A 20477-nucleotide genomic window follows, 5' to 3' on the forward strand; every position below is an offset into this window, starting at 1 on the left:
CTAGTAACCCGATGCTGAGCCGGGCGCGACCACCCGCTCTGAAAGGGGGAGGCCGCCGCTTCCGCCGTCTGTTCCGTCCTGCTGCCGCATCCCGCACCGCTGCAGGATCGCTCCGACATCGTCTCACCGCTGACTGTCTGCGCTTTCCACCGGCGATGGGGTGCGAGAGGTGGGCGGCGAGGCAGCGAGCGGCGGCAGAGCGTCCATCCCTCCCCTCGGGCCGGCGCGCGGTTGGTTGGGCCCAGGAAGATGGCGTCGGGGCGCGGTGAGTGAGCGGGGGGGGGGTGCGGGCGCTAAGGGACGGGGCTGGTTCCAGTCCCGCTCCCTTACACCGGGATCCCGGTGGTGCGTGGGCGGCCACGGGCCGGCCCTGCCCCGGCTGTACCCGTGTGCATCCCCATGCGGGGCGGGTGTGGGCAGCGGCTGTCCCCACCCACGTGTGGTCGGTCCGTGTGGCTGTGTTCCCGCAGGGTGCGTGTCCCCCGGTGCTCCAGCCCCGCGCCCGCCCTAGCTGGCGCCGGGAGGTAGCGGCGACCCCCGGGAGGCGATGGGCGAGTGGGAGCGGGTGTTCCGGCAGCACCTGCCGCTGCCGCCGCACCCGCAGCGGGGCCGGGCCCGGCCCCCGCCCCGCTCCGCTGCCTTCCGCTGCGTCCTCAAGCACCTGCACGGCGCTGCCCTCTCCCAGGTAGGGGCGATCGGCCCCGCGAGGGGACCCCGGCAATGTCTTGCTGCACCCGTTGTTTCCGCTGAGTCTCACTTTCATGGAATAGTTTGGGTTGGAAGGGACCTTACAGATCATCTCCTTCCACCCTCCTGCCTTCCACTAGACCAGCTTGCCCTTTCCAACCTACTGGCTTTGAACACTTCCAGGGATGGAGCAGCTGCAGCATCTCTAGATGACCTGTGCCAGTGCCTCATCACCCTATCAAGGAAGAATTTCTCCCTAAGATCAAGCCTAAATTGCTCCTCTTTTAGTTTAGCCCCCCCCCCCTCCTTATTCTGTCACTTTCTGTGTATGTACAAAGTCACTCTCCATTTTTTTTCTGAGCCCCTTTCAGCATTCCTGTCCGTGTTTGTGGGCCTGAGCTCCCAACAGTGGCTTTTAAAGCAAGGTGGTTTTGGGGGGAACTAACTGGAGACCTCCTGGAAGCACTAAGTTCTTTCAATACCTGTAAATCTGAGTTAGCATTTAATTAATTTTTCATTTAGTTTTTTGTTAGCATAGGTAGGTATATTTAAATTAAATTTTCTGGATATCACTTTAACATCAATTGCCTCTTTATTCTATGCTTAATGCTCAATTTTCCCACTTTTCCTTTCCTCTGTCCACCTCTGGCTTGGAGGCAGGTTTTGCAGCAATGCATGAAGCTGTCTGTGGCCGTGTGCCTGATTTGGGCATCCCTTAGAAAACGGGAATCATATCTCTTACCAAAGCGTGTTCTGAGCTTTGGGGACACAGAACTGGCCTGTCCCCAAAGCTGGTGCTTTGTGCCTTGCAGGGAACCGAGTACCAGCTGCGCCTCTCCCTTTTCGATGCCACCTACCACCACTTCTTTGGGAGGACGTGGAGGAGCAGCTGGAGAGCTGCCAGCCCTGCCCTGCCACGCTCGGCCAGGGCGACCTTCAACGAGGTGGGGAAAGCACAGAACCAAACCCTTTTCCATCCCTTTTGCCCAGGGTGCATCCCAGACACTGCCTGTTTATTAAGCTTTACGTATGGTTAATTGAGAAACTGCGGTGCTGGGTTTCCTCTGAGGCTAGTGCCACCGTGGGAGCAGCGATGTGCCACCGAGTGCCACCTGCCGTGTTCAGAGCTGGCAGCAGAGAGCAGTGTTTCCCCACAAATGGGAAGGAAGGGAAGGAGCAGCTGCCCACCCTCCTGCACAGCGCTTCTCTCTCCTGTTCTGGGAGCTAAGCTCTCCCAAAGCTTCCATCTGCTGCTGATACCAGCAAAGCAGCGTGTCCCTCGATGGGGAGAGATCCCACTGCCTCACAGATAGCATGAGCCATGTTTTCCAATTCATAGCTCTGTTTCCGCCTCCTCAGTGCTGCAGGTGAAGCGAAGAACAGCTGGGCCCTGTCCTCTTCCTTCCTTTACATCAGCAGTGACATTGAGGGGCTTTGATGTGTGCGTTTCCCTCCCAAGTGTTTCAGTACCGTCCCACCCTGGCCTGTTTTGAAGAGGGATGGATTAAAACTAGGGCAGAGAGTGCTGCAGAGAGAGCTGAATGCTGGGAGGAGCTGCCTTTCCAAATACATTCCCAGCGTCTGCAGGCTTCCTGGGTGTTTGCCATGTAGTTGGGAGCAGTTGGCAGGAATTTTGGGGTGTTGGGGGACTGTGTCGCAGCCTCTCTATGGTGGCTGAACTGCATTGACTGCAGGGTCTGACAGAGGAGGGGTGATCTGCATGTGGGGTGGGATCTTCCAACTGTGGGAAAGCCAGCAGCTCATTGTTAGGAACAGTTCAGGTGGAGCTGGAATTGATTTGTGACAGGTGGGGTGAGGAGGAAAGTCACTGCTCCTCCGCCTGTGCGTGCTGCCTGCATGCTTGCCAGCCTCACCAGAGCAGGAAGGTGTGAGGACAGGATCAGAGTCTGCTTGTGTGGTGGGTTTAGTCCTCAGGGTCTAGGGGAGAGGAACGCAGTGACAGAAACTGCTGTGTGCAATCAGGAGGGCCCCTCGAGCTCAGTGGCACAGGGCATTCCCTGTCAGGGCTCCCTGTGCCTTTGCAGGGTGAGCCTTGCTCTGCAGGCACAGCAGTCGGGCCATTAATCCAGCACCTCACAGTAAAGGCTAATGGAATAACGATTTATGTCCCAGGGTTGATGTGGGAATGTCTCTCTCTGTTATTCCTTCCTGACAGCCCATATTGCAGTAAACATTTTCCCTGAAACACTGAGGTAATGAGTTTTTAATAGAAAGATGAACCTAGCATTAAATTCTGTCCTGGGGAGGTGACCTGTGTCCTGTTCCCTCCTGCCCTTAGGTCCAGGCTACTCCCATGTTCCTCCCTGTTTCAGGAAGGTTTCCAACTCCTTTTTCCTGCTCTAATGCTGTGGGTTTGGGATGCATCAAAGCCCTATTCATTTGGGGTCTGCAGCCTGCGAGTTGCTCTGGAAAACGGGTGTTGGCAACAAAAAAAGTTAAAAAAAAAAAAGAAAGATGATGCTTGAGACTTAAGGGCTGAGATTTCCTAGCAGTGTCAGGAGTGATTTGCCATTAGCTTCTGTCTGGAAGCTTTAATAGATGTTCTGGTGGTGCCACTGAGTGTCCCAGCACAACAGGCATTGCTCTGCCTGCATCTGCCACTGCCAGCTCTGAAACAGCCCATCTTTCTCCTTTCCTGTCCCAGGTTGTTTATTTCCACACCTCCTTGAACCACCCTGGCATCGCTGCTGTCGTGGAAGTGGTAATGAGAGCTGGGAAAGGGGATGGGGGCTCTCAGCACCTTTCCTGTGGCTTTGGGATCATCCCCCTCTTCCACGGCGGATCAGAGGTGACAGACCCGGCCACTGAGGACAGAGCGTAGGTCACACTGAGAATTGAGGTGGCAATGTGCATGGCTGCTTTGGTTGGGGAGGGGAAGGGTGGTTCTGGGGCTGCAGAAACAGAGCCAGCATTTAGAAACCTGGAATTCTTCACTCTGGTGAAGCAGTGGGTTTGGAAGGAATGCCTGTCCCTTTCCTAAAAGGCTTTTCCAGAGTGGGTTGGGTGGGTTTTGCTGCTGAGTAGGGGCTTTGTGGAAGATGGAGATGTAATGGAAGATGGAGATTGCTTCAGGGTGGATTTACTGACTGCTGCACATGTGCTCCTTGCTTTCAGGCTGAAGCTGTACCATGGGACACCACGTGCCCTACTGCACCCACGCTTCCAGGACCCTGTAGAAAGTAAGCAGCAGCCAGACGTGGCATCTCAGCCCTTCTTGGTGGCTTCTCTTACCCAAATGTGTGTTGTATGTGTCTGCTTGATGTGAGGCATGGTCTGTGCCTTGGTACTGCTCAGTGGATGTGCCTTACTGTCAGCTGGGAATGGCCTGGCTGTGCAAACACAGGGTTTCCTTTGCTCCTAGCACGTGTACTCACAGTTAATGATTCATTCAGCATTGGGTCTGTGGGGCTGTCTCCCCAGTTTTGGTCATTTTGGGATGTTTTTTTCAGAGAACAAATACATGACAGTGATGGAGAAGAGCCACCTGCAGTATGGCCTAAAGTCCCACCAGCCCCTGGAGGCAATATTTCACCTACTTCCTGAAAACCTGCTGATATCTGGGCTGCAGACTGTTCCTGGCTTGCTGCCGGCACGTGGAGACACAGGTAAGAGTCCTTTCCCTTTCCCATTCCTATTCCCTTTCCCTCTGCCAGTGCTGCTCCTGCTTTAAGGCAGGGGGTCCCTGTGAGGCTGTGGGCAGGGCAGGAGGCCACTGGGATGAGATTTGTGGCAGCACAGTGGTTTCTCTGCAATGTGTCCCCTTCTCAAGAGCATTCCCCCTGCGGGGGGCCACAGCCCTCACGCTCAGAGCTCAGTCTGGAGTCTGTCAAAATGGCTCAGTCAGTTCCCTGTCCGTTAATTGCTTTGCTCCTGGGAAGCTGCTAGGGATAAGTGATGGTTGGTTTAATTACAGTCGTTCAGCAGAATCTTAAAAAGAGCTTTTGCAGCTTGTTTAAACTCCTCGGAGGTGGGTTCATCAGCATCGCTGGGGCCTGGCAGGTTTGGGAGCATGAGCTCTTGCCCACTTGGCTTTTGTTAATCTCTCCTTATGGCACGTTGCCCTTCGAGCTTCTGCAATTAAAATACGTGAGCTGAAGATTCAGAGGGTAAAAAATTCCTCAGAGTTCTGAATTATTCTTCAGCTTCCTGCCTGGAAAACCTACTACTGCTGATGGCTTTGGGGTATTAACTGTTGGTACTGAAGCTGAGCAAGGTCTTGAAAGCAGCTGAGTCCCTGCAGGTGTTCAGGCCTGTACTCAGAAGCTGAGTGGGCAGAGCCACTGCAGGGCACCCCAGCACAGCAGTGGTGGCATTCTGTTTGCTTGGGAAACCTGTGGCCACCACCTTGTCTTTCAGGTGACTGCTTGCAGAAGCCCCGGCTGATGAAGACGGTCACCTGCTATCTGGAGCGGCTTTTTGTCCAGTTGTACCCTTCCCTGGAGGAGTTTGAGGAGGAACTGCTGGATTTACTGAACAGTGATCGCTTACTTCAGGTAAGTAGAGTGCTGTGAGGGTGGTGAAACCCTGGCACAGGTTGCCCAGAGAAACTGTGGCTCCCCCATCCCTGGAAATGTCCAAGGCCAGGTTGGATGGAGCTTGGAGCAACCTGCTCTAGTAGATGTCCCATGGTAGGGGGTGGAACAAGATAATGCTTAAGGTCCCTTCCAATCCCAACCATTCTGTGATTCCATCATTCTAGGTACTGCCAGTGTGATTGGGGCAGGGGAAGGCACAGTGTAGAGCAGTAATTCTAGTGTCTGGAATTATGGGTGGGGTGAAAAGTGTCAAGTAAGTGATATTCATGCATTTGTTTCTCTTGGAGTCTCCAATTTTTTCTTTTGCTGTGGAAGCCTTTAGCTTGTTTCCCTATTGGATTAGTATGTGTGTGCTCCGTGTGGGCTTTGTTTTGAACATCCAGACACTCCTAAGCAGAATTTGGCTTTGCTTTGCTGTGGGAAATGCAGAGATGAGATGCAGCGTGTATCAAGTCCATCCCTTTGGAGTGACAGCCACTGGCCAGGTCCTTTCTTGCCAGATTTGCACCAACTCTGCCATAAAGGCAAAAGATTTTAATATCTATCACCTGCTGGGGGAACAGGCCCTGTTTTTTGAGTTTCTGAAGGGTTGCCTGTATTCTTCTGGTTGTGGTCAGCACAGAGAGTGCTGCCCAAGGTGTAAAACATTCCTGTCACAGGCTAACACTGCCCCGGATGGTGAGGAGGTGGTGGTTCGGGAGCGGCGGCTGCACGTCGGCGTCCACAATGGGCTGCGCTTTGTCCAGGCTCCGCAGGTCGCTGTGCTGGTGCCAGGGGCACAATTGTCACCAGGTCGCTGCCAGGGGGTGCCCAGCTCTGGAGCCAGGTAACGGGGAGCTCCTCTGCTGCTGCTGCTGCTTCCCTCCTGCCTCAGGTGCCTCTCACAGCCGCTTCTCCATCCCGCACAGGGATGCAGGTCAAGCCCTGGTGCTGAGGAGCCGCATCCAGCTGAGTGAAATGGTCCCTCACCCGGCATTCAGGGTCTGCTTCCAGCTGGAATATGTCTTCTGCAGCACGGGGAGAGCTGGTGGCAAGGTAGGGCTGAGCGTGTGTCTCTCTGTGCCTGTGAAAGAGCAGGGATCCATTCTGGAGGAGTGAGCCCTGCTGAGGAATTCCTTCCTCTGCCTGTTTCACCGTCCTGCTTCTCCAAGTCCTTGTTGCATGGCTGTGCTGTGTAATGCAGGGCCCTGCAAAGTGTGTGGGTGCCTTCCACAGCACTGCACACAACAACTTGCACGGCTTGGGGAATTATTTTAATAACATGTGGTTGCATTTCTCCACTGTTTATATGTAGATGGAGGAATGTACCCTGCAGTATTCTCATAGTGCTCTGGCAAGCTATTTTGGAAAATTTCAGCTTTTTTGTAATATCAAAAAGGCTTTTCTTTAGAATTTGACATTTATGCTGAAAAGAGGTTAACCCTTTCCCACTCTTTTTTTTTTTGTTTTTGCCCTGAGTGATGAGGTTTTTCTGGGTGCTTCAGCCTGATGTTCTCAAGCTGTAAAGGCAGGAGACATCTCTGAGGGTGGTCTCTGCAGTCAATACACTCTCACCTACTTACTGATCGTTTACTCATAACTTAGTTTAACCTTTCTGCAGGTTAAACCCAGCTCAATGAGTACTGTGTATCCCCTCCAGAGACCTTGTGTTGTTGGAGCCATCAGCTCCTGGCTGGTTGAATCGATTGCCAAGTGTTAGAGGCTTTAATCGTCCCGCTAAGATGTTCATTGAAAATGTGGCAAATGCCTCTGTTAAGCTGTCCAGAACCAAAGTAGGGGAAATGGGCATTTGCAAAGCAGGATGCCTGTACCAGGCCAGAGGGATTTGTACTGAGAAGGGAGACACTGAGCTGTGCTGTTGGAAGTTGTTGGGTCCAGCTCTGTTGGAAAGCTGAAGTCCAAGATCCCGTGGAGATTTGGGGTTCCAGAGGCAGATCTGTTTGGCTCTGTGTGAGTGCTGTCTGGGGCAGCAGTGGAGCCAGTCCCTGTGGTGCAGCCCTGGGGCAGAGTGGTTAATCCCAAAGCTGCTTGCAAAGCTGATCACCTTGTCCTTGTCCTCAGTGCCATAATTAGCTCTGAGGGGGAGGGTGGGTGCTGGCAGAGCCCTCTCTTGTTTCTGTTCCCCTCCTTCGGTTTGAGGGAGGCTGTGGATGTGCTGGGTAAGTGGAAACTTTTCCCCTCTGCCAGGGATGGGGGTCCAACATATATCCCTTCGTGCAGCTGCTTGAGGGAGGGGTTACCGAGGCATAAGGTCCTGGAAAATGAAATGTCTCCAGAACGGGATGAAGAGCACTGGCTTCTGTGCTGCCAGAGCCAGGTGTGAGGAGGCGCGGTGGGGCATGAGAGGCAGTGTCTGTCTGGCAGCACCCATTCCTGGGCTCTGGCAGTGAGCTGGGGCTGCCTGGCACTGAGCTGGGGCTGCCTGGTGCTCACTGTGCTCCCCCACCCCAGGCCCTGTCCGGCAGTGCCCGCAGCGAGGCGGCCGACATGCGCTCGGTGCGCTGGGCTGTCTGGAGCCCCGTCCCGGGCCCTGGTGACACAGATGTGATCCTGCCCCTGCGTGGTGGTGCCCGCCGTGGCCCCTGCCAAACCTTGGTCTACCGGACCCCCCCGAGCTCCCGGCAGGTAAGGGTGTGCTGGCCCCTGGCAGCTTTGCTTGGTGTCAGGGCGAGGGAGCCGCTGCTGTCAGAGGCACGAGGAAGGCTGCGTGTACCACACTGTCTGAAAGCATTTTTGTTGCCAACTTCAGGGGAAGCACGTGGAGTCTGGGACTGTCCAATTCCATGTTTCCACTGATTCGGAAGAACATCTTGTAACTGCTGCGGAGATCCTATGTAAAGACAGGGACGAGTCGAAGGAGCCTCCTACGCCATCGCTGAGTGAGTGTTTTCCAGATCGCTGACATTTAAAATATAGAGTGTGGCACTGGTGTCTGCTCGGGAGAGAAAACAAGACTTCAGTGAGTTTCAGCAAGCTAGTTATGAATTACCGGAGTGAAGCAAGATTTTTGTCAAGTTGAATTCAGCTCTTACTTTTTAACTTGCAAAATTCTCATGTGATAGTATTGCTGAGCCATGTGCAAAATCCCCAGGAATTGCCAGCGCTGCCCAGGCCTGCTCCCATTCTGGGTGCAGTGGCCACACCAGCAGCATGTTCTCACTGCAGGTACTGCTGCTCCTCTCTCTGGACTCAGAGTCTCTCCAGACATGGGGACAAGAGAGATGTCAGTCATAGGCTGGGGAAAAGCAATCTGGCTGTGCCACCACTGAGGGAGTGTGACAGCAGCCTGGGTTGGGTTGATGTGTGCAGGATGTGTTGGTGCCTGGCTGGGGAGGAGCAGGCAGCATCTGTGCATGTGCACAGAAGCATCTGTCTATAGTTTGGGGGGCTGTTTTTTTGGGGTTCCACCACCCCTCTGCTCTATTGGAGATGGAAGGAAAAATGCTGTAGGCTGGAGTTTGGCCATGACGTTGTGTCCAGACACTGTGCTCCTAAAAATCCTTTGACTTGTTTCTCTCTCATCCCCCTTTTGTGATTGGTGGGAAGCAAACTGCCCTTTCTTTGCAGCGCTGCTCCTGCTGGGGTCCCAGATGTGTCTCAGGGTGATGCTTCAGACACCAGGCAGTGTTTCAGTGTGTGTCATATCTCCCCAGCTCTCTGATGAGCCATTTAGTGTCAGCCCACGGGCCAGGCAATGCCCATTACGGTGGGTTGCTGTTCCATGCTGGTTCCAGTGCTGTGGAACCACAAGATGGCAGTGGCACCTTGGCTTTGCTGTGACAAATCCTGTGTTTCTGCTGGTGAGGAGCCAGGATTGCTGCTGGGAGGGGCTTTGGTGAGGAAAGCTTTAGTGGCAGATGAAGGGGTCTCGTGATGTCAGGGTATGTGGGGCTCATTTTCCTGCAGCACAGGCTGCATCATGACTGGTACCTTCGTGGTGCTGCTTGAAAAGTTTTTCCTGGTGCCTTTCAGCTGTAGGTGGCTGGGATGCTGATGGAGTTGTGGTGTGGTGAGGAGTGGTGACACTGAGCTTCCAACCTGGTGGGGGTCTGGAGTGCTCCAGCTTGAGGGAATGTGCTGGGCTGTGGGCTGTGTCCCTGGTGAGGGAAGATCCCCATCAAGGTGATTTTCAGGGACAAACTCCCTGGCATTTCCCAGCTCCAGGGGGCTTATGGCACAAAGGAGGGCTTGCAAATTCAGCGGTGGTCCCAGAGCTGTGCCCCCTTAGCCTGTGTTGCAAGGTACTGAAGAGACTATTGGGTTAACTTTTTGTAGAGCTCTGTTGAGAAACGTGCTGCTGCCTGGCCCAGGGGAGGCCAAGAGCTTCATCTGTCAGCTCAGATGCTGGTGTTGCTGCTGTATCTGTCCATCCTCTTCTCAACACCAGCCAAAGCCATCCTGACTGGAAGGAAACAATATTTTAGGCATGAGGGAAACAGGGTGATTTCCTTTACACAGCAGCCAGCATGGAATAGCTGGGATATATGTGGTGGGGGAAAGCAAATTAAGGTCTAAGCATCACGTGGATGCAGAGATGGAACATCTGTGCCCCTGCTCTGCTGCGAAGGACCCGCAGCTCCACGGCTCAGCGAGCTCAGCTGTGCTGGCTCCAGAGAGCAGCCGAATATAAACACGATAAAGCTGCCACCGTTTCGGGGCACAAATGCTCCAGCAGTTGGAGGGAGTGACAAAAAATAACAGAGAAACGATGAAAACCTTAAGTATCCTAAAACTTTCACGTCTCATTAAGCATCCCACTTAGGCAGCACCGCGTGGCCGTGAGGCACCGCGGCGCTGTCAGGGGATGGGGGAGCTGTTGTTTGTGGCACAGTTAGCCTGATTCACGGCAAAATAACGGATGGATCTGGAGATGTGCTGTGTTAACCCCCAAGCAGCAGTCTTATTGGGAAATAAGTCAAAAGAAGTGTTTGGGTGATGGTAAACTGCTTCACTGTGCTGCCTTCGCACCTAAAATTGAAAAGGGCTGGTGGGAGGACAGGGCAGTTTGGTGGCAGTGGTGCAGCTGCAGTTATGGGGCCTGAGGGTTTTGGCTCCTTTACAGCATCTCTCCTGTCCCTCTCCACAGGAGTGCCAGCCCCACGGCGAGTGCCAGTCTCTCCACGGGGACCAGGGGTAAGTGCCACATGCACCAGTGGGTATGGGTGTTGGGCAGCAGCATTCCCCAGGGGGTGGCCCACGTGTAGGGTGTGCTTCTGGACCCATCCCGTGCCTGTTTACCTGTCTGATGCAGCCAAGAGGCACCAAGTGTCCTCGACTCCACCTTTTCCAGGCAGCAAAGCAGCTCCTGCCTGTGATGTGCTGGGAGAGATTCCCTGTGCTCTTTTCATGCTGCAGGAGTGAGGGCAGCTCTGGTTTTTGACAGCCCAGATTTGCTGGGTGCTGCTGTCCCCAGTACGTGCTGACAGAGACACATGGCTTGTTCGTGCAGAGCTCCCAAGATTTAAGGAGAGCTGTGAATACTGAGAGCCCTCTTTATGCTGTTTTATATCTCGATGCAGGAGTCAATGCACGCAAATATTTTTGATGAAATGAAATGCCTCATAAGGCTGCATTAAGCAGTTTGATCTTCCTGCTGCTTGTGCTCATCCCTCCTCTTGCCAGGGAGCGAGCAGCAGGGAAATGACAGAGGAGGTGCAAACCCTTGTGTGGCCAAGTTGTAACACTTCTTGGTGGAATGACAACACTGGGGCACGTGGTGGCTGAGCTCCTCTAGCACAGAGGGGCTGCTGGCTCAGCTTGCCTCCAGGGCTGCCTCAGGGGGCTGCCTTGGGGCTGTGGCTGCTCACGCTTGCCATTCTCTCACCAGCTGTCAGTGTCCCAGCTCGTGGCCTCACCACGGAGCACAGGCCAGACCCTGCAGCAGGATGGGGGCATCACCCACCTGGAGGCCGACCTGGGCTCGCCAGACACAGAGCCCTGTGCCAGTGACCAGCTGCAGGCGCTGCCCTTCACCCCGCTGCAGCTGCCCATGGCTGCTGTGGGGCTGCAGGCATGCAGGTGATGCTCAGCTGCCCCTCCCCAGGCTCCTGTGGCCCCATCACCTGCCCTGCCAGGGTCCCTGTGGCCCTATTTGTGGAGCTCAGCCCTGTTTCTCCATCAGTTCCCACGTGTCCCTGTCTCGTGGTGCGCTGGCACGCCTGCACGCTGCCGGCTTCCCAGACATCCTGGACTGCAACCAGGAGCCAGTGGAAATCTCAGAGCCAGTGGAGCTGGGCAGTTCCAACCTGCGGCTGGAGGAAGCTGACCCTCTGCAAGGCAATGAAATAGTCCTGCAGTTCCTGGCTTTTGGAAGGTGGGATGGCAGCTCGTGGTCTTGTGTGGGTAGATCCCAAAGGCTTCCTGGACAGAGTCCTTTCCAAATTCCCCTAACCCTCTTCCCTGCTTGGGCAGGAGATGTCTCTTCTTTTAACCTGCTTTTGTCCTCCCTGGGCACTTTTAAGTCATAATCCAGTTTTTTTTGAATTGGATCCATAAGCCACAATCTGATGTCAGAGCTCATTAATGCAGGGTTTCTCCAGAAATGCAAATGGAGTTGGGAAAATTGGCACCCAAGGGGTGGCTTTGGCTGGATAAGGGCCCACTTCTGTTTTTTTCATGGCTGGCAGTGTGCTGTGGGAAGGTAGCACGTTGTCTTTGCTGGGCGCCTCCATCACAGCATATGGCAGGAGACAGCTGGAATTACAAAGCTTTTTGGGAAGTTAAGGCAAACCGTATGGCCGCTGTCTTCAGAAAAGTCCAAATACTTGTGGTGCTGCCAATCTTCTCTTGTTCTTCTGCCTCTTGGCATGTGCCAAATGCATGAGTAGCTCATGACAGAGTGGCAGTGCTGTGCCACAAGTAACCCAAACCCCTCTCTCTCTCCTCAAGAGATGCCCAGGGCGGCGTGGAGGGGCTGTGGCCAAGGACTGTCTTCCTCACCTTCCAGTTCTACCGTTTCCCACCGGTCACCACGCCCCGGCTGCAGCTGGTCAGCATGGATGGGGGCCTGGCTGTGCCAGCTCAGCTCCTTGTCCGTGTCAACGAGGATGGGACCCTAACCAGTAAGCTCTGGTTTGAGCATCCACGTGTGACCCATTCTGTTGGGTGGATGAGGGCTTGCCTCTGGCCCTAGGGATGGGCTGGTGTTAATAGCAAACCTCTGCTGGTTTGCACGTCATGAAAAACATTCAGAACATCCAGTGTTTGAAGGAGTACACAGTGGTCAGTTGTGTGAGGTGCTGCACATTGAGGCTTCCCACCAAGCCAAGTGCCATGTCTGTGATGGTGTGGTGTCTTGCAGGACCACCAGGCTTGCAGCTGAAGTACATGGTGGATCCAGCTTTCCTGAGGCCTGGGGAGCAGCGCTGGTTTCTGCGGTACCTGGCTGAGCACAGCCTCCAGATTGACGTCTGGGATGGAGACTCCCTGCTCCATTTTGGGTCTGCTGCCATTAAACTGGAGGTATTGGTTAGATTGAAGGTCTTTTCCTGTGGCTGGTAATTCTGAAGAGTCCCGGGCCTGTATAGAGTGCTTAGGGAAGAGCCCAGCTCTCCCTTTGGCCCTGTGTTGAGATGCTGTTGTGTCTTCAGTATTGGAGATGCTGTCAGCCCCTCTGTGTAACTGAATCTGGTGTCAGCTTGACAAGCCCCTAATCACAGGATTTGTTATCTTTTCCTCTAAAGTGATGACAAAGCACTTACTTTCTTTGCCCTTCCCTGGAACTCTGGCAGTATTCTAGCACTAAGCCCTGCAGAGCCAGGACATCAGTGCCATTCATACCCAGATGTTGCAATACAACACAAAATGAACAACACTCACACGCTGAGATGTCCAAGGCAAAAAAGGCACATTCATTTCTGGACCTCGATATTTATAGAATTCCAAAAGTGACCATGGATTGGAGGGGGAAATTGCCACCTCTCCAACCACACTGGTCAAACCAACAGTCCATCAGTTCTCTCCTCCTCCAGAAAGGAATGCAAAACAACCATTATTTGCGTGAGAAACTCCATTACAGAAACGTAAACATCAGAAGGCTTAGAAGAACTTTAGAAGAACAGGGCGACACCCAGACCCCTTGACCCCTCTGGACCAGAGTCCCCAGTGACTCGCTGCACTTTGTCTGTCCTTGCTTTGTGCCCAGCCCCTGCTGCGCCAGGGCCAGCTGGCTGTCAGGACCTACCACGAGCTGGAGGTGGCCGCGACTGAGTACGAGCCGGACGGGACGGTGATGGGCCGGGAGGCTCTGAGGCACGGCGCCCTGCGGCCCCTCGGGGTCCGTGTGGCTGTGAGGGGCCACCTCCACCTCTGCCTGGCCAACATTGGTGAGAACCCCCTGCTCATGCGGCCCTCAAAGGCTGGGGTGGGGCACACAGCATGTACCTGAGTGAGACCCAGGGACATCATCCTTCCCAGAACCTGCTGGCTGCTTTTATTTTACGTATTTAATTCTGTCCTATAAATGTGCAGTGACTCCAGGTTTTAAAATCTTATCTTCAGAGGAGAGATTAGCTCCATATAAGATATCTTAAATCGTCATTTCCATACTTTGCCTGCAAAGGGCCGATAAGCTCCTGGGAAGGAGAATCTGAGATCCACAACCCAGGGAGTGGTTTAACTTGCACCCTGACAAAGAGCTGCTGTGCCAGGACAGAAGCCACCCTTCGACTGTTGTTTTTCCCATTCTCTTTTCTTAAAAAAAATGAAAACACTGTTAGAAACAAGATGGCAAAGCTTGGTACCCTTTTCTGAAGGATGGGGACGGGATGTGTAGGCTGGGCAAATGCCTGGTGGGTTTAGAGCTTTGTGTGGCTCCACTTGGCACAGCCTTGTGGGAGTGGGGAGATGCAGCAGCACGTGGCCATGCAGGGGGAGGCAGAGCTCAGAAATGAAAGCAAGAGCTGGTGAGGGGCTCAGGATGGTGTGTGCTCTCAGTGCTGCTCCATCCTTGGGCAGGTGACTGTGTGACAGAACAGGCTCTGGGGAGCATGTGGGGCTCTTAGGGCATCACTGGTTTCCAGATATTCTCTCCTGCTTGCGTTGTGTAAATTGGCTGAACAGAGCTGCAGGGAGGTAAAAATTTGCAGTAGATTTTATAACAAAGAAAATGGGATGGTTTCCACTCACTCCTGTCTCTGCTTGTGGCAGGTCACCCATGTGAGGAGATCCCAGGGCAGCTGCCATCCCATTCGTGCATTGTCACTGCACCAGACAGCACTGTCACCACCCCAGGTGGCAGGGGGTACTCCCTGAACACTCCTGGTGGTGAGTCCTGCTGGGGCCTGGCCTGTGCCCCTGTGGGTTGAGGTGGGCAGGGTCTCTGCTGCTGCAGTGCCAGCTGTGGGTCAGCTGCCCCTCTGGTGCTCTTCTTTCCAGCCCTGCAGTATTGCAGAGCTCCTGGGGGCTGCAGTATCTGGGGAGTCCTTCCTTGGTGCCATGGTGCTCTCTTTCCACAGGCAGGAGGACGGTGTGGGCACGAAGGCTGGTGGATGTGGACAATGAGCTGGAGGCTGCGCTGCGCAGTCGCCGGCCAGAAGTGAGCCTGGCCCCCTGGTCACCCTCAGTGAGGCCATGTCCACCCACTGGCTGCACCACGTGGCACTGGTGTGGCTGCACGAGGGTGCTGGTGGCAGCAGGGCGTGGGGCCAGACCCCCCTGTGGTGTCTCTGTGCTTATGGTTCCTTCCCTCTGGGTGCAGGGCTGGCCAAAGCAGCGTGCCTGGGACCTGCAGGTCATCAACTCCTACCGGGATCACATCAAGGGAGAGAGCATCTACCAGATGCTCAGCCAGGCCATCACAGCCACCCGCACTGTCCACGCTGTGCTGGGGACAGCTGAGTTCTTTGAGTTTGCCCTGAAGAACCCCTATGGCGTCCAGCACACCGTGACCATCGAGGTCGACCACCCTGAGCTCAGGTGGGGGCTCCCCTGTGTGCCTGTGGGGAGGTGCCAGGGTGGTGCCAGCTCCCTGCCAGTCCTCACCAGCACCTCTGCTGCTCACTGCCCCAGTGTCATCCTGGACCCGAGGGAGTGGCGCCACTTCAAGGAGCTGACCAAGAGTGTTACACCGGTGGAAGAGGATATGTTCCATCTCCGTGAGGACCTCAAGCCTCAGGTCTACCTGCGCCCCAGTGAGACTGTCCACATCCCCTTCAAATACCAGACCTTCTCTGCAGACCCTGCTGTGGTTGCAGCACAGGTAGGCTGTTCTGAGCTGTTTTGAGCTGTTCCTGTTACAAAGTGTTCCCCTTGGCTGTGGTTACCATTGCAGAGCAGGCTGGAACCGCCATGGGGAGCAGCAGCAGCCACAGTGATGCTGCACCTACCCTGAAAGAACTCATTGTTTCACCCCACAGGGGCCGGCTGGGCTGGGCACTGGTGCCAATGCCAAAGCTCATTCCTTTGGGAAGAGTGAGGCCAAGCAGACAAAGCTCATCCAGGTTAGGAAGCCATGTGAAACACTGCTTGAGGGGCTGCATGGGAGGAGCAGAATCACTGGAAAACCCCAGCCGTCTCCTGCTGGTCCTCGGGACAGGTCTCCTTCCAGGTGAGCAGGGGGAAGCCCATTGCACTCCTGCGGGTGAAGGTGGAGCCCCAGCCCCATGTGGTGGACCAGACCTTTCGCTTCTACCATCCAGAGCTCACCTTCCTGAAGAAAACCATTCGGCTGCCTCCCTGGCACACCCTCCCTGGTGAGTCTGTGGCGTACCTGGCAGGGCTTGGGCTTTTCCTTGTTAGCCATCATCCATAGTTCATGGAGCCTTTCTGGAGGCACAGCGGCATCCAGAGAGCACATTGCTGGCTCCTCATGCCTTCAGAGCCCTGGGCTCCTCGCTTGCTCTCCATCCATCTTGCTCTGTTAACTTCAACCTGAATTCCCTACATCTGCACACCCATGTAGTTTGCTGGTAGTCAAGCTTGAGGGGTTCTGTGTGAAGCTGCGTGGGGCACAGGGGAAAGGCACAGGTAGAGGAGAAGCTGAAGGTGATTTTCTTGGTCCCTTGTCCACAGGCACGCCAGTGGGGGTGCCAGGAGGGCAGCCTGAGATGTTCGTTCGCTGCAGCGACCCCGACATCATTTGTGAAACCAAATCCTTGGTATGCTACACTTGGGCATTGCTGTTCCTCGTGTCCTCCTCCTGCAGATTGTTTGGGTTGGCAGAGAGCTGCTGATGTGGGTGCAACCACAGAGCATCCCTGTGTACCAGCACGTGGCAGTGACACAGTGGCAGCAACGAAGCTGGAATTGCTTTTCATTCCCAATTAAAAGGAGCTGTGTTGTTTTGGCGGGGGAGGCTGAGCATTGCCCCTTATCGCATCATGCAGCAGCCTGTACTTGCTTGTTCTTTTGAGCAAGTACCAGATGATTCAGATGCTGGGGAGAAGCAGCCTTTTGTTGGGCTTTCTGCTGCTCGGGGTATCCACAGCCGTTTGCAGCGGGTGGGGGGACGATGTGTCCTTGGGGTGCACAGCAAAGCCTGTCCCTGCTGAAGGATGCTAGAGTAGAGGGGCAGCTCCATGCCCAGCCCTGCACCATCCCACTCTCTCCTGAAGCAGGAGGCTCTCCTGGGCTGGCTCAACAGCAGGAAGAGGTGGAAGGGAAAAATAAACTTGGGCATGTCCATGCAAATGGCAACGAGGGATAGTTGCTAATTGCTGTTGCGGAAAAGCGTTAGTATGGTAATTGGATTAGGGCTTGTTAGAAAACTTGTGGAAAATTTGCCAAAATTTGATTACAGATACAGACCTGGAATGTGATAGTCATTTGTATCCTCTTTTGTAATTAAAAATACTGGGAGAGCTCAGCCAAGCTGTATAATAACTTAATAACGTAGTTTAACGAGGAACCGAAAGCATCTGCTTTCGTAAGGGAGTTGGTGGTAGCTCCCTCATTAATGGGAAGACACCCCTGGGGTCTTCATTAGCTGGTCAACTGCTGGGACAATGCTCTGTTGTCTATGCAGGGGCCTGGTGAGCCACAGGACATCTTTCTCAAAGTAGCCGGAGGACCAAGCCCGCAGATCAAAAAATTCTTTGTTGCCATTTATACGTAAGTAGCAGGACCCCAAAAGGGTGGGGAACGTTGGCTGCCGTGGTGTGTGACGAGCCCTGTCCGTCTGTCCATGCACAGGGACGCCTGGCTGGCAGCCCCTGTGCAGATCTGGCAGTTCTACCTGCACTCTCTGCAGCGCCTGGACGTCGCCTGCACGGCCGGGCAGCTGACGCGCCTCTCGCTGCTGCTGCGCGGCACCGCGGCCCCGCGGAGGGTGCGGGCCTTCACCTCCCACCCCCAGGAGCTGGAGGTAACCCCCGTGGTGGTGGGCTGGGGCTGGCTGGCTGGCCTGGGTTAGCCCAAAGAAACCCCCTCCAGAAAGCAAAAGGCAACCCACGTGGAACTGTGAACAACTGAGAGCCGTAAAGCGTTTGTGATAATTATCTTTTGATTAGAGTTGTCATGTGTAGGATCATTGGCGCGAAACCCCGGAGGGCAAATTATCTGCGTTAATGAGACTGTCTGAAGACTCTCAATTTCTTTAGAATTCGTTCGTCCGTAATTGGAAATGTGAATAATAAAAGGCAGAAAAACTCCATTGCTGTCCTGTAGAGGAAAGGCAAAGGCTCCTCAGGCAAAGCCTGTGTGGTGCAACCCTTGGGCTGGGGAGGCCCTGGGTGTTCCCAAGTGGCTCTTGTCCTTCCTGACATGAATTAGTCCCAGAGTATTCCTGGGGCTGTGAGGTATGGCATTCAATAGTGATGGAATAGGGGTACAGGTTTTTAAGAGCAATTGGGTCTAATTGATGCTCCAAGCTGGACTTTTCAGGGCTGTGATCAGCCGTGGTGGGTGGCTGTACCTCCACGAAGGTGTTGTTCCACAGATGGATCCGAACGGTGCCTTCCTCCTCCCTGCCAATGGCATTCAGGACCTGTACATCGGTGTGAGGCCACGGCGGGCTGGCAGCAAGTTCATCTACCTCAACCTGGTGGATGTGGAGTCCCACCAGCTGGTGTCCTCCTGGCTGCTCTGCCTGTCCTGCAGGCAGCCTCTCATCTCCAAGGTACGGCAGCTCTCGCCACTGCGAAACGTAGTGATGGCACCGGATCACTGGTCTCAGTTCAGCCCATAACCTGGGGCTGTCTCCTGCTTCTTCCTCTCTTTCCATCTGTGTTTTTTTTGGCGCTTGCCATCATAAACACACATTTAGCCCTTGGGGTACTTGAATAATCTCACTGAAGCCCCTGGTAGAATGTCTTTTAGGCTGTTTTGGAGGCAGCCCCACGCTGAGGAGCGGCAGCTCGGAAGTATTCCCAGTTGTGAAATTAGAGCTGCAGCATGCTGCTTTCGATTAGCGCTGTGCTGGCAGAGGCCTTGCCTCAAAGACAGAAAATTAGATTTCCTGGCTAATGTGTTCCTTCTAAAAATGTTTTCCTGAACCTCTTGGTACTGGGAAAGGTTCAGATTGGCATTTACACCAATGTCCCATTGTCCTGCCACATGCTGCTTGTGCTGTGAGGTGTTAAGAGAATCAGAGTAGCTGGGGCTGGAAGGGGCTGTTCAGGGTCATCAAGTTCATCTAGTTATCTGAGCACCACAGCTCTTCCTGGGAATGAGAAGGAGCTGGCTAGTCTCTGCTGCTCTCCCAGCCCTTTGTCCTTCACACTCATAATTAATTGTTGCTTCTTTTGATCAAAGGTGGGATTTTTCCTCTGGCTGGCAGAGCGGATGTGAGGTGTGGGAGGGGAGGGCAGTGTGTGGGAGGCAATTTTCTGTGGTGGGTTTTGGGGAGTGCCCGTTTTGCTGCTGCCATCTGGGCCCCTGCTTGCTCCACAGGCCTTTGAGATCTCTCTGCCTGCGGGAGGTGGGAAAGGCTGCAACAAGCGCATCACCTACACCAACCCCTACCCCTCACCCCGGCTCTACTTCCTGTGCACCAACCGCCCTGACCTGCTGCAGTTCAGGGAGGACTCCTTCGAGGTACGTCCTGCTGCCAGCACTCCCCCCTTGTCAGGCCCCTCATCCGGCCAGACCAGGTGATGCTGGGTGGGTGCCGGCCATGAGGGCCACCCTGGCTGGGGGAAGGTGGGCACATGAAGGGGCCTGGGCAGGTCCTGCTGCCTCCTCCAGCCCTCTGTCCTGCAGGTGGCTGGAGGGGAGGTGTACACCATCGGCCTGCGCTTCGCCCCCAGCCAGACTGTGGGGGAGGAGGAGATCCTGATTCACATCAATGACCACGAGGACAAGAACGAGGAGACCTTCTGCGTGAAGGTCCTGTACCAGTGAGGCCGCCTGCCCTGTCACTGCAAAGCTGCAGCTTCCTGTGCCAGCCCACACCACCTTGGGGGTGGCTGTGTCTGTCTGAGGGTGCTCATGACCCCCATGCCCCGGCTGTCACCTTGCCAGGCTGGGGGGTGTCTCTGTCAGTGGGATCCCCGGGCATTGCCATGAGTGCTGGTGGTGCCACACGGCTCCATCTGCACAAATTGAGACGAGTGGATGTGTTTGTTACGGCGCTTTGTGACTGCAGGATCTGTATTTTTGTTAGGCATGATGATATTTTAGGCACTTTTAATCTTTTTTTAACTTAAAAAGTTTGCAGATTTGATTCTGCGGAATATTTTTAAAATATTTTATATTCAGCGGTGAGTTTTGTACACACTAAGGCAGTTTTACGGGTGCTTTTGATACTTTTTACTCATCCTTGATGCATAAAAATTGCTGTGCACAACTGTCAGAGTGTGGCAGCATTTTCTTCCTGAGAAGATGGAAATCCTCAGCATCCCTGTCCTGTGGAGATGAGTCCTGGAGGTCCCCTGCCTCACCCCCATCCCCTGGAGCAGCATCCTGGGGGTCAGGGCAGGGACCATAACTGGGATTGGGAGGGTAGGGCAGCCCACCAGCTCTGGGAATGCTGCCTCACTCTGCACAGGCCCGAGGCTGGTGAATTAGTGGCCCCGATAAAGTCGGGTGCCGAGTTCCTCTGCCTCCCTCGCACTGATGGGAAATGACAGCTCATATTTTAGAAATGATTATACTGTCTGCAGCACAGAGAGGCCCCGAAGTTGGGTTATTAAAGTAGATTAGCTGAATAATTTTTATTACATTTTCACACAACAATATTTCTTGAGGCTTATGAATGAGCTGGTGCTGTACCTGCAGCGCAGGCAGCTCGAATGGTGAATGATGTGCCAGCATTCAGGGGATGCCAGCACAGAGACTTGAGCTGAGCTGGTGCTTGAA

The 20477-nt window shown here is 54.3% G+C and overlaps 1 protein-coding gene across 1 annotated transcript; it reads left to right on the forward strand.

Moving 5' to 3' along the window:
* Position 1: 1 nt before the first annotated feature.
* Positions 2 to 19971, forward strand: NPHP4 (nephrocystin 4). The gene is made up of 29 exons (XM_054647889.2): positions 2 to 265; positions 471 to 685; positions 1500 to 1631; positions 3353 to 3525; positions 3823 to 3887; positions 4158 to 4313; positions 5065 to 5201; positions 5903 to 6069; positions 6152 to 6278; positions 7695 to 7868; positions 7993 to 8122; positions 10330 to 10376; positions 11071 to 11261; positions 11365 to 11556; positions 12132 to 12304; positions 12544 to 12704; positions 13387 to 13567; positions 14391 to 14507; positions 14699 to 14778; positions 14941 to 15158; positions 15252 to 15441; positions 15599 to 15682; positions 15778 to 15934; positions 16254 to 16339; positions 17206 to 17291; positions 17373 to 17544; positions 18118 to 18297; positions 19071 to 19214; positions 19380 to 19971. The coding sequence occupies exons 2-29, from the start codon at positions 548 to 550 to the stop codon at positions 19518 to 19520; spliced, it is 3999 nt and encodes a 1332-aa protein (XP_054503864.2). The 5' UTR covers positions 2 to 265; positions 471 to 547; the 3' UTR covers positions 19521 to 19971.
* Positions 19972 to 20477: the final 506 nt, after the last annotated feature.

Source organism: Agelaius phoeniceus, chromosome 24, assembly GCF_051311805.1.
Source record: "Agelaius phoeniceus isolate bAgePho1 chromosome 24, bAgePho1.hap1, whole genome shotgun sequence".
Taxonomy (NCBI): Eukaryota; Metazoa; Chordata; class Aves; order Passeriformes; family Icteridae; genus Agelaius; species Agelaius phoeniceus.

Bases quoted from the DNA above. Each gene is read 5' to 3' on its own strand.
- NPHP4 (XM_054647889.2), top strand. From the start codon at position 548: ATGGGCGAGTGGGAGCGGGTGTTCCGGCAGCACCTGCCGCTGCCGCCG. The intron at 686-1,499 runs GTAGGGGCGATC...TGTGCCTTGCAG, and splicing joins ACGGCGCTGCCCTCTCCCAG to GGAACCGAGTACCAGCTGCG. The intron at 3,888-4,157 runs GTAAGCAGCAGC...TGTTTTTTTCAG, and splicing joins CTTCCAGGACCCTGTAGAAA to AGAACAAATACATGACAGTG.